Source organism: Crotalus tigris, unplaced genomic scaffold (genome assembly GCF_016545835.1).
Source record: "Crotalus tigris isolate CLP2741 ecotype Arizona unplaced genomic scaffold, ASM1654583v1 scf7180000017735.2152567, whole genome shotgun sequence".
Lineage (NCBI taxonomy): Eukaryota > Metazoa > Chordata > Lepidosauria > Squamata > Viperidae > Crotalus > Crotalus tigris.
Window position 1 is genome coordinate 1,308,600 of NW_024096601.1, and position 16,214 is coordinate 1,324,813.

Genomic DNA, 16,214 nt, shown 5'->3' on the forward strand with positions numbered 1-16,214 from the left:
CCCTGTGCTTTCTCTCTCTTCAGTTGGCTATAACTCACATTAAAGTTGAAATCTAAAACGTTGCAGTGAATTGTTAGAGCACTGCAGCAGAATGCAAATTATAGATATATGCATATGACAACTTAGACATGTAACAATTCCATTTTGCGTCCTGCAACCCCATGCCATTTAGATGAGATGGGCAACAGACAAATCTAACATAAATAAATTTCATTTAATAGGAAGAAAGAGAAGGGTGAAAAGTGTTTATTTAAAGCACACTATAACAGCAGCTGGATAACTGCCAACCTATACCACTTCTAAGCCGCCCCCCTTTTTTTTTTTTTTGCAATTCCCAGAGCACCCTCAAATTACATCACAGAAATTTAGTGGCAGTTAATAACCAATTATTAGCAAAATAATTTCTAACCAATGTTTGACAGAACAAAAGGAATAAAATATACTAATTATTAAAGTTAATTTACAATCCCATAGGTGCCTGCATTTTGTATCCATAACTGCAGTTTAATAAAAAGGTACATTACACTTCTGCAACCCATGTACTTCATGAAAGATTTCAGCATCAGCATTTAGTAAACGTGTCATGTGACAGCTCCCCTTAAAGATAACACCATTTGTCTAGAACAGGGGTAGGCAACCTTGGCTCTTTTGTGACCCGTGGATTTCAACTCCCAGAATTCCTGAGCCAGCATGGCTAAGCATGGAAACCTCTCCCTTTCCCTCAGCATGGCTGTCTCAGGGATTCTGGGAGTTGAAGTCCACAAGTCATAAAAGAGCCAAGGTTGTCTACCCCTGATCTAGAACTTTTGCAAGTGCTAATGTGAACCATTTATTTATTTATTTATTTATTTATTCTAGAACGGGGGACGACACAAAAAAGGGAGGGAAAGAAATGGAACAGAAAGTGACAAAAATGCGTACAGAAAAGCAGCTCAATTTTTAAAATATAGTATTAACGATAGGCTAAATTTAAAGCTTTATTATGTATTTTTCCCAACAAAGATGGTAAATGCTGGCTGAGTGTATTCAATAAAGACATGACATAGTACATTGTTGAGGTGTTTGTTTAATCAGAACTTCTTTATCTATGGTAGGACTTAAAGCAAGCAACAGGTCGTTATACTGCAGGACTACAGATAGTTCTAAAGAGGTCAAAAACTTTCTCTCACTAATACCTATATCCTTGTTTAGATAAACATCCTATTCTCATTTGCAGTTCATACATGCTTAAGGCAGAAACTTGATCAATGATAGAAAAACAACTCCCTTTCCCCTTTCTCCCCGTCAGATGTACGTTGGTCAGCAGCATTGTGTCATAAATTCTTTAAGAGCTCTCTTTCTCCCCCCCCCCCTGTTGTCTCTTCTTTCATCCTTTCAAAAGCTAATGGGGGAAGGTTGAGCTAGCCGCCATTCCCTTTTCCTCCTGTGCCCCAACAGCTGATAAATGACAGTAGATTTCTTCCACTGCAGAGTGAAATATGAAATCCCATAAAGGCTTCTCACTTATTAGATGGCTCGCAGCAAGCTGCTTATAATGCATGGTGGCGTAATGCAGATTACAAACGTGACCAAATGATAATTAGCAAAGCTGGAGTAGCAATTAGCCTTCTTCTGCTGAGTACTGATTACCTTTCATAGTAGAAGAGCAGCTGAGCAGTTTGCAAACCTACAACTTTTCTGAGTCTAAACCCTTCAAGAAGTGCCCCAACTCTGCCTCCAGGGAAGTGTTGTGGTGAACCAATTTCCATCTTCCAAGACAAATTGACGGTCCCTCGTTCTTTGCCAAATGTTTTGCTGTAATACATGAGAAGGAACGAACATCTGCTCAGGATTAGAGCATAAAGATTTCTGGAGCAGCTGACTAGGTTTGTTTTCTTCTCTCCCAAACAGCAGGCAGAAGTCTCTACTTTATTCTACCTGGTGGTAAGACCTTCAAGCTGGCAGTGTTGGGAATGCACCTATTGTGCAGAGAATCAATCCAGCCTGTAATGTTAGAATCAAAAATTATTTCCTTTAGTTACTACTGTCAGAGCTGCTTTTAAAAAAAGAAGGGAAATAGCATGGCATCTTTGATTAATACAGCCTTCCTTAGCCTGGAAACCCTCACATATATGAACTGTTAATACATTATTGTATTTATTTGCTTCACTCTGTTTTGGTTCTTTTAAATTTTGCTTTGATTGGTCCAATAAATATTGATTGACTTCTGTTTCCGGAATCTTAGCAGTGATAAAGCAGTAATAATGTGTTGCTTATGTTCTGACTTGGGTGAGGTGTCTAGCTGCCCCCACTGCCCTTGTTTTTTTGTGCTGGGAAAGCCTAGAATTTCTGCTTCGCCGAAAACAGGGCACCGTGTTTATCCTTCATTCTTGGTGCCTCTCTTAAGCGGAGCAGAAAGCTGACTACGTCAGTATGCCTCCACAAGGGTACTCAACAGGGTCAAGGATCCTGTTCAGCAAAACGTAAGTTACTCCATTCCCTGTGGACACAAATACATATAGACAAACTCAAGGAGAGCGAGCGAGAAAGGCATTTGTGTTATGCTAAGAACGCAGTCGCCCTGCAAATGGGGGGTTACATCAGGGAGCTTGCACATCTGAGGTATGGCTTACTGCCCTTGGAAAAAAAAAAGGGGGGGGTATAGCTTCTGTTATCTGCCTGGACAAACACAGCCAGCTCGATCACTACAGATTAAAAAGGCAGACAGTATTAAATGTTGATCAGATAAGATCGGCTTTGTTTGGCTAGCTGTCCAGAGCAAACATGTACACAGAAGCAAAAGGGCCTAATGCAGGCAAACAGGCAGTGACACTCAGGGTGATTTTTTTCCCCCTGCTGTGTTAACTTGACTGGAAGTGAAAATCCATTCCCAGAACTCAGCAGTGCCTACATTCTTGGGCACCGAACCTTGCCAGAGGGTAGACAGCTGTTTCCCTCAGTTATTGCTTATGTGATGGGGGAGATTTAATGAGATTGTGTGCACCGAAGGATAAATACAAGCGTTTCCTTCTCTTCCTGGTCCAGCAGAGGCCCTGGCGGGCTTCAAGATAATTCTACTATCTTCTAGGCATGGCTGTACCTGTCAGTTGAAGGGGTTTAATAAATCAGGGCTGCAACTCTTCCCTTCTGTAAAAATGTTTGCAGAAAAAAAAAAAAAGGCATAGATGCTCCTCTGATGTTCTGGACAAGCAACGCTGAGCGTGCAAGATTCAGCTTGCTCCGCTTCACTGTGTTTAATTGCTTCACAAAAAGACAGTGCTAGCTGTGTGTGTGTGTGTGTGTGTGTGTGTGTGTGTGTGAGAGAGAGAGAGAGAGAGAGAGAGAGAGAGAGAGAGAGAGAGAGAGAGAGAGAGAGAATTTGCAGCAACCAAGGATCTGGCAACTGTTCAAAAACAGAATTAGCTTGAATGAGAGTGCATGGCTGTTGGCAGTCACGTTCCATAAATAACCTCTGATTTTATGGTCACCAATACTCATGGGAAAGAGGATGCAGGTTATCTTTTGACAAAGGGGATGAGCTCTGGGCTCATCTGAAACCAAAAAGCCAAGCTCCAGTCTGCCGCAGGCGGGCAGATTTCCCAGAGTGACATCTTGAAGGCTATATCTCCCTGGATGTGTCTGCACTTACCAAAAGACACTCAGACCATCACTTAACTGCAGAGTGACATGTCATGGAGTTCTTGAATTAGCTGATGATGCGAGGGACAACAATAGCCAAGTTAGAAGCCTTGTTTTATGGAAGGAGTGCGCTCTGGGTGAGCAGCCAGCATTCTCATGTTTCAGCCTAGAAATCTATTAACTTTTTCCGGTGGATGCTTAAATTGGGAGAGTGAGATTGTTTTGCTATATGCAACAGTTAGATCTCTGGGTTGGGTGAATAACAATATAGACACTTGATAGCAGGCATCAAGTGCCTTTTCATAGGAAACCCATGTCCTTCACCAGGCAGAGAGATTGGACTTTTATACGTACCCTCAGATGGAAAACCTAGATGTCATGGAGAAAGTTGTATACGTTTATAATGCTAATTTGCTCCGTGTAGGAATCCCATTATCAAGGAGGAACATTTGTTCCGTATGAAAATCCTATCTGAAGTCTAAAGTGGCACAATTCAGGCATAAACTTGCATGAGGCACTTTGATATAAGATGGGCAGCTCTACAAATGTTTTAAACAAGTAAATGAACGTGTCTGCCTAGATTTTTTACCTCTTTTTCTCTCCAGATGAATATCCATTAGTTTGGCAGCTTAGCAGAGAGACAATTGCCGAAGAATGGATATAATTGTGTTCTTGGGGAAAGGCTAAACCTTTTCCCATAGCTCAGACATGTCAAACACAAGGCCCGCAAAGTGGTTTCATGTGGCCTGCAAAGCCATCCTGGAAACAGTGAGGGAACGGCCCCCGCTGCCTTGGCCCTGGCCCTGGCCCAGGCCGGCCGGGAGCCAATGTACAATTTTGTGATGGCCATCTATGCTGAAACGCATTCAGTCTTAGCTCCACAAGGCCGTCAGCGAGGAACCAGCCCCTGCCGCATCGACCCTGCCCCCTGGGTGCATGCTGGGGAGGAGTCATCCTTTGTGAGGAATGAAGAAATGGACCATACCTTGGCGCTTGCCCTGATCTCGCCCCCTTCTTCCAGAGACCCTCAGATCTGTCCCACTCCTGCCCAGGTCCCCACAGGCCCCCGATGTAGAGCTGGCCATGCCCACCCAGTAGGCCACACTCACTCCATCCATGCCCACCCAGTAGACTGCACCCACTCTGCCCCCCCCCAAGGGCAAGTGCAATGCTGATGCGGCCCTCAACGAAATTGAGTTTGACACCCCTGTCATAGCTGGTCAGAATGGCCAGGTCAGCCTGTCTAAAGTGGGGTGGGGTGGAGTGTCCAATCTTGACAACTTTAACATTGTGGATTTCAGCTCCCCAGAATTCCTTAGAAAATCCTGGGAGTTGAAGTTCACAGGTCTTAAAAGTTTCCAGAGTTGGACACCCTTGTTCTAAAATTCTTCACCAATAAATACGTTAGAGAAGAACTTACTACAACCACTCCTGAAGGTAAGATCAAGTGTAGCCCAGGTTTGGGAAGATGCATGTGGTGGTGGGACCCAGGGATCCCTCAGTTGTTGTCATGCCTCAGTTGTGACTGCTTCGTTTTCTGTCTTTCCAGATGGAGTCTCCTGTGTCCACCCCTGCAGTGCTACCACTGCATCTTCTTGTCCCCGTTGTTAACAATGATATCTCGTCACCCTGTGAACAGATAATGGTACGCACTCGCTCTGTAGGGGTGAACACCTGTGATGTGGCACTAGCTACTGAACCAGAATGCTTGGGCCCCTGTGAACCTGGCACCAGCGTTAATCTGGAAGGCATCGTGTGGCAGGAGACAGAAGACGGTAGGTGTCCTTCAGTATACTTGTTTTAGACCAGTGCTAGTCACTTTGATCGATACAATATAGTAGATCATACCCCCACTCTAATTTGCAGGTTTGCATGTGCATACGCATATATTGGGCCTGTGTCCTAGAGCAGGGGTAGGCAACCTTGGCTCTTTTATGACTCGTGGACTTCAACTCCCAGAATTCCTGAGCCAGCAGGCTCCGGAATTCTGGGAGTTGAAGTTCACGAGTCATAAAAGAGCCAAGGTTGCCTACCCCTGTCCTAGAGTCAAAAAGATGAATGCATTGATTTGAAGCTTTGTTCGTTCATGAATCTGTTCTTTGTTTAAAGCTTGCATTCAAGCTTGCATTTTCTAAAGCCATCTTTCCAAGTCATTGTTCAGCTAAGCTCTTTTAATATTTGCACCTCTGAACGCAGTGTAAATGTTTGTAAGATGAGCAAATATTCTAAATTGGAGAGAAACCTTTGATCTCCATTTCAAAAAAAACGAATGAGTGCCTTCCTTTGTTTCGTAAGCTAGAATGCCCTCTTCCACCAGCTTTCCCACTGTATCTTCAGCAGACTTGGATCCACAAAAATGTCTTTTTAAGAGATCATAAAACTCTCTTTTTGTTGTTTCTGCCGCAAGAGATTAATGCAGCTACCCCTTTAGAAACTTCTAAAGAGGTATGATTTGCCTTGGCAAGGAGCCAGTAACAATTGGGAGATAGTCAATTATCTTTGGAGAGAGTGATACAAAGAAGCATCTTGCTGAGATGCAAAATGCATATCCTTGGCTGTTACTGATCCATTTTGATGTGATGCCAGTCAGAGTGGAATTGACAGATTCTGAGAGGTTATAATTTGGAAAGACAAAAAGGCATGCCGACAAATGTGCTTTCCAAACTTACTTGGCCCACACACTTGTGTATCTTCAGGAGCTTTTGTGAAGCTGGTTGACTGAAGATCAGAACCAACTATCTCATCCCTCAGCTTTATCGCCTTCGGTATATTTGGGGTTTCTGCTGATTGCTTTCTTTTTCTCTATAACTGAAAAACATTCTAATGAATAGGTGAACCCGCCAGACAGGATGAGACCAAAATAGAAAGCTCGTGCAGCGTTTTCTTACTTTCACCATTTGATAGCTCTGTTAGATGTCAAGTTGCGTTTAGGTGGATGTTTCTATTTCTCGTTAGTGGCAATTTGAAATATTGGTTCCTGAGCTGTTGATGAAAGAAGGGGCCAACCTATTGTCAAATTGGTCAGGTTTTGACACTGGCACTTACATCCTAAAAAACCCAAGCTCCATCACCCTACCAGAACTCCTGAAAATTGTCAAGAAGGTCTACCTGCTGATCAGGATCTGAGCACCTTCCACATATTTCAGAGAAAACTACTTCAGGAGGCAACTGAGATGACGATACTCATCCTTTCCTGCTTGTTACCATCTTGAACATTTGCAGAATTACCCTTTTCTAGGATAGCTATAATTTCAGATCTTGCCTAGAGGTTATTCTGTGATTCCTGCCGCTTAACTATTTTTAGCCTGCACTCGTTGTAAACACGCAGAGTTCTTGTCTGCCACATTGCTCCAGCTGTGCCATGGTTCGTACTGTCAGAGAAATAATATAACCCTCACAACAAAGTCTTTGCATCTTAGATCAATTTTGCATTATTATATTGCTGTGTCTTCTAATTGTGTATTGGGCAAGACAGTGGCTCCTTAGTTAACAATGGCACTTAGATTTCAGGTGATACAATTTTGCCTGATGAATGCATTTCTCTTATATATGATGCCAAGCCAGGAAACAGATTCCCACGATCCTTGTTCATTTACTTTTGCTGTCTGTGGCAAGCAAATGTCTTTCCTAGGTGAGCAAGCAGAAGATTTTTAAAAATGCTGGTTCTTCTCTTTCCCTCAAATCCTTGAGATGCCAAGTACCACTAACAACATCAGTGTTTGGGCAGCAAACTGAACATGTTTTATGCAATTGCTTGCATATTTGGGCTACTTACCTAGCACATCATGAGAAAGGCAGGGCTAGATGAAACAAAAGTTGGAGTTAAGATTGCCGGGAGAAATATCAACAACCTAGGATATGCAGATGATACCACGCTAAGGGCAGAAAGTGAAGAGGAACTAAAGAGCCTCTTGATGCGGGTGAAGAAGGAGAGTGCAAAAGTTGGCTTGAAACTCAACATTAAGAAAACCAAAATCATGGCATCCGGCCCTCTCAATTCCTGGCAAATAGATGGGGAAGAAATGGAGGTAGTGACAGATTTTATTTTTCTGGGCTCAAAGATCACCTCAGATGGGGACTGCAGCCAAGAAATTAAAAGACGCTTGCTCCTGGGGAGGAAAGCTATGGCAAATCTAGACAGCATACTAAAAAGCAGAGACATCACCCTGCCAACAAAAGTGCGTATAGTCCAGGCCATGGTTTTCCCAGTTGCAATGTATGGCTGTGAAAGTTGGACCATAAGAAAGGCTGAGCGCCAAAGAATTGAGGCCTTTGAACTATGGTGCTGGAGAAGACTCCTGCGAGTCCCTTGGACTGCAAGGCGTTCAAACCGGTCAGTCCTAGAAGAGATCAACCCCGACTGCTCTTTAGAAGGCCAGATCCTGAAGTTGAAACTCAAATACTTTGGCCACCTAATGAGAAGGAAGGACTCACTGGAGAAGGGCCTAATGCTGGGAAAGATTGAGGGCAATAGAAGAAGGGGACGACAGAGAATGAGATGGCTGGATGGAGTCACTGAAGCAGTAGGCGTGAGCTGAAATGGACTCCAGAAGATGGTAGAGGACAGGAAGACCTGGAGGAACGTCCATGGGGTTGCGATGGGTCGGACACGACTTCGCAATTAACAACAACCTAGCAACTTAGTTCATACATGATATTAGACACCAGGCTTATTTTCAGTATAAAATGAAGACTTCATTTGTTAAGTTTTGCTCAAGCCACAGTTTCCAGTACAATTAAACATGTAGTTCATTGATACTCAGATAAATTGGAACTCTTGCATCTGAACTGATTACAAGCCAATTAACTAAGAAATTTGTCATTTTTATTATTATTATTTTTTTGCCTTAATTGAGTCTAAAGGATGCCCCAGTTACGCAGGAGGGCAAAGGGGTGGAAATGTTTCCTGTGGGCATAAACAACGCTGGTTCAGAGCTCTTAACGGCTAAATTTGTCTCTTCTGAAATGATTGACCTCTGCGCCAAGTTGTAGCCCTTGTCCTTGCAGGCTCCACAGAGAGCTTTTTCAGAGCCATCTGCTCTTTTCGCTGAGTAAACAGACTTCTAACTACAGTACTGCTTGTTCTGTTCACCTGCCTCGTGCAGACATACATCATGCTGAATAACAGCAAGGATATTGTAAAGACGCTTAAGACGGCAATCATAGCAGTTTCTCTAATTCGGTTACTTGCAGTGCTGATCTGCTGAGATCATTAATGGATTTAATTATACCAAAACGCAGCCCTCTCCACTCACTCACAGCCTTGCCAGCCGCCTGCTTCCCATTTCCTCTTAATTGTGATGGATGCCATCTGGAGGGGAGCCAGTAATGGAAGGGGAGGGGTTTTGATGGCTGCAGATCTGCTCCAGGTGGGAGGCAAACCCGTTTCCGCCACCTTCAAAGTCGGGGAGGCTTGGAGTACCGTTGCCCCACACCTGGGAAATGTCTCAGCCAATAGCAGTGGGGCTTGCAGTTAAAAAAAAAAAACAACCCCATTGTCTGACACACAGATCTTCATAGCAACAAGGATCACTGCATGGCAACAGCAGCTGCTGCACAAAGGAACCATCAGAAAGAATCATCTTCCTCCAAATCTTCCTCCTTCCCTTTTATCTAGTGGATGAGAAGCACTCTGGGTTGCAATATTTCTCTCTCTCTCTCTCTCTCTCTCTCTTTCTTTTTTTGTTTTGAGAGGTATACATTTTCTCTGAAAGAGGGCAGGCAGTTCTGTCAAGTCTCCAGTGGAAAGAAAGGGGGGGCCTTGCATTGTAAGCTTATAGCAGGCCAGCTCTTTGAATTTTGCATAATTAAATTCTGCCGCAAGAGCTGAAACTTCGTGATGAAGCTCTAGTGTACAAATTGCAGCGTGTATGCCAGTTTGAAAGTGTCAGTGGCCATCGCCGGAGCTGTCGGAACATCCTTTCTATTAAATAAAATCCACGTCCCCCCCAGCCTCTCTAGCCTTTAATGGTAATAAGCAGTGGGGAACTAAAATTGGTGAAAGGAGGATACTTAAAAGGAAGAATAACATTTCTCACACTTCTGGTTTCTCTTTGTAGCACTAGAGACCTGTGGCTTTCTTTAAAAAAAAAAAATTTAAGAGGAAGAAGGAATTACCCAGTCCAGTACTGAAGTTGAATAAACAATGTTCATGTATTCAGAGCTAGATGCTTTAAAAATAATTTTGAACTTAGGCTGACAAGTGCAAAGCACAGCAAAATTGCCATGGTTGAAACAAACAAGTGAAATCCGAACTTAAAAAAACACAAAAGAATGTGTGTTATATGAGAGGGGAAATGTTTTTTTTTTTCCTTTAAATAAAAAGGAAGTAAAAACCCCATTGAACTAATGTTGACAAAGCAGGATTGGTTCATTAAGACTCTCTTAATGATGCTAGTTTTCATGTGCAGTCACAAGGTAGCAAACACAAACAGAAGCACAAGGTGAAACGAAAGTTTTTCCAATAAAACCACGCTTTGAATGTTGGGGACATTAATGCTCCTAAGAGAAGTGTCTCTTTGGCAGATTATATTTGGACACCACACAGCAGTTCCCGAGTTACAGATATGTAACCATAATAATGTAGGAAAGGAGTTTGGAAATGCCAAATGGGTACAATCTTCTCTCCGTGAATTGCCCAGTGACAAAATGGCTGCACTTTGAAAAATCTGACTAAACCAGCCTATATACCAGCACAAAACAATTTTGGCTCAGTAGCTGAACTACTGGATGACAGCTCTTATCTGTTTTGGCCCCATTAAAATCAAGTTTTTATCTTGTATTATTGCTTCACAAAATGCTCTTTCAAAGCAGTTAGTGCAGTGGTTCTCAACCTTTTTAATGCCGCGACCCCCACCAACCGGTCGTAAGTCGAGGACTACTCAACCGGTCGTAAGTCGAGGACTACTCAACTGGTGCAGCATCGTTTGCAGAATGGGACTTTTGGCAGGCTCAGCAGGGCAGAGACAGCCTGGACAATTCCTATTGGCTTTTGAAAGCCAATAGAATTAGACTCTATTCAAGAGAGTCTATTCTATTGGCTTTCAAAATCCAATAGAATAAAAGGGAGGAGCACAGCTAAGGAAAAGGGGGGAAAAAATGGCGGACTGCATTGTTTGGCGACCCCCGTGAAATGGTCGCTCCACCCCAAATGGGGTCCCGACCCACAGGTTGAGAACCCCTGAGTTAGTGGCTTCTAAATAATAAACCGTCGGTATCGTTATTCCGAATGTAGCGGTCATCGCTGGCCCCGCATTGGGAGAGTTGGCAGGACACGGTCCTCCCGTTTCTCCCTCTCGGCTTTCTTCGCCAGCAAAGGTGGTGTTTCTTCAGCGACAGGCAGGTTAAAAGGCTGCTTTGCAAATCACCTTCCATTTCATAAAATAATTCTGCCTTTATTTGCTAGGAGGGTTTTCTTTCAACCCCCCCCTCCTCCCTGTGCATGATTGATTGAGGTAGGTTAAATCTAGGACACGGTGTGTCAGGCAGGAGTTACAATTAGTCTTGTGCTTTGTTTGGTTGCCAGAGCAGCAGGCAAAAGAGGGGGGGGGAATTGAGTTCAACCACCACTGAGGTCTCTGCTTTACAGAGCTCTCCATCTTTCTCCTGTGATCATGGCAGCGGGCAAGCTGCCAGGACGTCCTTTCTAATCTGACCTGCCAGCACGGAGATGGAAGCAGCTGCTGGCGCATTGCCACACAATTAACTTGTAAGGCTCTGCAGGAAAGCGGTGTGTGAAGCCCGAGCGTGAAACTGTACAAAGCCTGCCGTGCCTTGAAAAGCTGGCGCCTCCTGCTTGATGCTGACACCTGCAGGAAGAGAGGTCCCTCCCCAAGTAGAGAGGAAGGCCTTAGGAGGAGTGGAAGGTCATCTTGGCGGCTCCGGAGTTAGCAAGAGGATCTCCCTTAGGAAGGCAAAGGGACCGGAGAGGTGGAGGGGAAGGAATCTGCTCATCCCCCTCCCTCCCTCCCTCCCTCTAAGCCACTTCCAGAGCAAAAATAAGATTTTCCCCCTTGGTCTCTCCCCTGCATCCCCAAATCCATCCTGGTATTACAGAACTTAAGTCTCCAAGTCCATCTGCCCATTATTCAAAGCTGTCTCCTTTTTTTCTCTGCTGTACTACCACTCGAGTAATACAGTAATTCTGCCTGAGAATTTTATTGGAGAGAATTTTATTTATTGATCTTATTTATATCCCGCCTTTATTATTTTTTACAAAAAAAAAAACTCAAGAAGGCGGTGAACACACACAATACTCCTCCTTCCTGTTTTCCCCACAACAACACTCCTGTGAGGTGGATTGGGCTGAGAGAGAGAGCGACTGGCCCAAAGTCGTCCGGTATGTGTTACACAGCCCACTTGAGTGCTTGCAACACCACATATTGCCAGCTTGCTTTCTGCATAAAGCACAAACACCGGAATGTATACCCACATGTGCTTTGCTTCATGGCGAAGGAATCATTTTCCATTATCTTCCCAGTCCAATCCTGCAAAACTTAAGAAAGGTTTTCAGGGTGAAATATCTACAGAAGCTGAAGCAGAGGGCAACATGATTGAAGCTACAGCCATGTTGAGATAACCTTCTTGTCATTTCTAGTAATCGGCCACTCTTACTGGGCTAATCAGGTCTGTAAATCATTAACTGCTGAACAGACACAGTAATTTCCTATGAATATATGAACAGTGTGTGAGTTAACAAAACAGGATGATTTTTGGTGGAAGAGAGACATTTTCTAAATATTTCAAAGCATACAAAACAACTTTTGCTCGTTAATATTAATTTAAAAGAAAAGTATTATTTTGTATTTCAAATGTGGTCCAACCTGCTTTTGTTTTTACCTTATTTCCTGGAAGTTGCTCTGATTCGTATTGTTTCTTTTCTGTACTATTTTGGCTAATATTAGAACAGTGGTTCTCAACCTTTTTAATGCCGCGACCCCCAACTGGTCGTAAGTCGAGGACTACTCAGCTGGTGCAGCACCGTTTGCAGAATGGGACTTTTGGCGGGCTCAGCAGGGCAGAAACAGCCTGGACAATTCCTATTGGCTTTGGAAAGCCAATAGAATTAGACTCTATTCAAGAGAGTCTATTCTATTGGCTTTCAAAAGCCAATAGAATAAAAGGGAGTAGCACAACTAAGGAAAAGGGGAAAAAAATGGCGGACTGCGTTGTTCGGCGACCCCCGTGAAATGGTCGTTTGACCCCAAATGGGGTCCCGACCCACAGGTTGAGAACCACTGTATTAGAACATGCTAATATCAGTTTTCTATATCTGGGAAGATTTTTGTCCAAAGAAAAAGAATTTTGTAGTGTAGACTAGGATTTGGCTTGAGAGAGAGAGAGATACTAGTTTTTTTTAATAACATAGTTAATTTCTGAAAAAAACAGAAGTTATGACTGAAGCAGGTGCTACTGATCTTACTGCTCTAGATTGTTTTGCATTCTTCCCATTCTAAATTGTTCTCTCTAATCTCCCCAAAGGGTTAGAGATTTGCCCACATTGCTTTCCCAGATTCTTGCATGAGCACACCTGCGATTTTGTGATAAAATCAGGGCAGGTAGTCATTGGAAGGAATGCCTGTTTGAATTAAATTCTGCTAACGTCTGATATTATAGGATGCAATCGTTTTCTGACCAAGACCCTGTTCAAAATCTTCAGGATAGAAATCCAAATTCTGTGACTGGTCCTGGTAAACAGATATGTATTTATTTCATAAGAAATTGTTCAGATGAAAATTAGTTTTCAGTATATGGATCTTAACGTATATGTAAAATATGAACTAGGACTCAGTGGAGGGCTTTGTTTTTTTTGATAACAGGAAACTTGTGGCTGGAGATGCTTTGTCTTTCATTATGAGACCTCACTAGTTCTGATTTTTTTGAACAGTAGTTTAGGAAAGGCTGGCAATATAGAGAGTAGATGAGTACCACATGTGGCTGTTGTTTGTATACTTGCACCAAAAGAACATAGGAACGTAAGGAGGTCATATTATCTCTCCCATTAGCCTCTTCAGGCCCTTTTATGAACAGTAGCTAGTCAAATAGTAGGAAAAGGAGACTATCATTGTTTCTCAGGATGGAGGGATACTGACTTGGACAGCTCAAAATGACCTGGTAGTGCAGTGGCTCTCAACCTTTTTAATGCCGCGACCCCCCAACCGGTTGTAAGTCGAGGACTACTCAACCGGTCATAAGTCGAGGACTACTCAACTGGTGCAGCACCGTTTGCAGATTGGGACTTTTGGTGGGCTCAGCAGGGCAGAGACAGCCTGGACAATTCCTATTGGCTTTTGAAAGCCAATAGAATTAGACTCTGTTCAAGAGAGTCTATTCTATTGGCATTCAAAAGCCAATAGAATAGAAGGGAGTAGCACAGCTAAGGAAAAGGGGGAAAAAATGGCGGACTGCTTGGTTGGCGACCCCCGTGAAATGGTCGTTCGACCCCAAATGGGGTCCCGACCCACAGGTTGAGAACCGCTGTGGTAGTGTCTGAGCAGTCAAGGTAGATTTTGCTGATCCACTTCAGCAGAGAGCACCACCCCCAAAGGCAGTTATCCTAGAATGGCAAACCATAAGAGAAATGTAAGTAGTCTACTGTAAAGAGGATTAATCATCCTATTACCTTGAAGAACTGGTTTGACTCACTGTGGTTGCTACGAACTGATGAAGAAAAGCAGAGTCATGCATGATAACCACTTTCCCAGCCTGATCCAAGAAAATTATAAACTAATTAAAGAACTAGACAAATTAGGACTATTTGGACTTCTACTGTAAGATCTTGAAAATAATTATATCAATACACCAGGATTAAAAATAGACGATTTATGGGTTTGTTTATGGATAAGGGATCGGCTAGGGTCTCCAATTCTGGGGTTACTCTCCAGAGAGCAGGTATCCCAAGATAATCTAAGGCAGTGGTTCTCAACCTTTTTAATGCCGCGACCCCCCCCCCAAAACCGGCCGTAAGTCGAGGATTACTCTACCGTCATAAGTTGAGGACTACTCAACTGGTGCAGCACCGTTTGCAGAATGGGACTTTTGGCGGGCTCAGCAGGGCAGAGACAGCCTGGACAATTCCTACTGGCTTTTGAAAGGCAATAGAATTAGACTCTATTCAAGAGAGTCTATTCTATTGGCTTTCAAAAGCCAATAGAATAAAAGGGAGTAGCACAGCTAAGGAAAAGGGGGAAAAAATGGCGGACTGTGTGGTTTGGCGACCCCTGTGAAATGGTCGTTCGACCCCAAATGGGGTCCCAACCCACAGGTTGAGACCCACTGATCTAAGTGATCATTGAAGTCTGTACCAGGAGAAGCTATCTGCAAAACTCACTACAATTAATAGATAGGGTGGCTATCTAACATCTTGACAGTGTTCCTCACTACCAGTTGCATTATTGCAAAAAGGGTTGTGTTCTAAAAACTTCCAAAGGTGCACTTGATTGAACACGATGGAAAAAAATTGCTGAACCAGCTTGGCTTTTGGCTTGATCAAAAACATCTCTTATTTATGTTACCCCCCCACCCTCACCCCCATCAAGGTCGATGGGTAAAAATGCTTTTTGAGTCAGAATTGATTCCGCGTGACCGTATCCTTGCCATTTTCTTGACGTTATTGCCAAAATGTCTTTATGTTTATCCAAGCTCAACAACATTATGAGTCTGGTCTGTAGTTTTTGCAGCCAGTAGCTTTTCGAGCGGGGAGGATCTTCCTATATGAAAGAAATAAGTAGTTATGAAGCCCAAAGCAAATATTGTCTAGGTCAGACATGTCAAACACAAGGCCCGGGGGCTGGATGAGGCCCGCAAAGTGGTTCCATGTGGCCCGCGAAGCCATCCTGGAAACAGTGAGGGACCGGCCCCCACTGCCTTGGCCCTGGCCCAGGCTGGCTGGGAGCCAATGTACAATTTTGTGGTGGCCATCTATGCTGAAACGCATTCAGCTTTAGCTCCACAAGGCCGTCTGGAAACAGCGAGGAACCAGCCCCTGCCGCGTTGCCCCCGCCCCCTGGGTGCATGCTGGGGAGGTGTCACCCTTTGTGAGGAATGAAGAAATGCACCATCGCGCTGGCCACTTCCAGGCGATGGTGCATTTCTTCATTCCTCACGAAGGGCGACCCCTCCCCAGCCGCGTTTCTTGTCTGTTTTTCTTCCTCCCTCATCTCAGATATTTTCCCACCACTCTGTCCTCAGGAAAGAAGGAAGGAAAGAAGGAGAGGGAGGGTCTGAGGGAAATCCTGCCCTGCTGCCCTTTCACCATCCCCTTGCCCCCTCCTCCTGGCCTATCCTGGGGGTCTCCCATCCTATTGCTAAGGAAGCTTTGGATACAAAGCCGGGGCTCCTCCCGTGGAGAGGGAATGGGTCTCCCTCTGACTCTGCCCTGGTACCCATCATGAGCAACCTGGCTAAGGAGAGCAAGCACAGCAGCAGCAGCCTTGAGGAGGAGGAGGTAAGAGCAGCTGGGCGCCCCCTTGGGGAAGTGGGGCTGGGCTTGGGGCTGTGGATGCTCAAGGGCCAGGCTGGGAGTTTGACCTCTGCTGACCAGGGCTCCGGGCAGCCCGCGCCACCATCCAGCCCCCCCTCACGTGGCCTGAGAGGAA

At 44.2% G+C, this 16,214-nt stretch overlaps 1 protein-coding gene across 3 annotated transcripts in view; it reads left to right on the forward strand.

Moving 5' to 3' along the window:
• ZNF609 (zinc finger protein 609) overlaps positions 1–16,214 on the forward strand; it is a 75,949-nt gene that overhangs the window by 49,205 nt on the left and 10,530 nt on the right. For all 3 annotated transcript variants that reach the window (XM_039339536.1, XM_039339539.1, XM_039339538.1), the window contains exon 3: positions 5,168–5,393. In XM_039339536.1, coding sequence (XP_039195470.1) covers positions 5,168–5,393 — 226 coding nt within the window. The remainder of the gene's footprint in view (positions 1–5,167; positions 5,394–16,214) is intronic.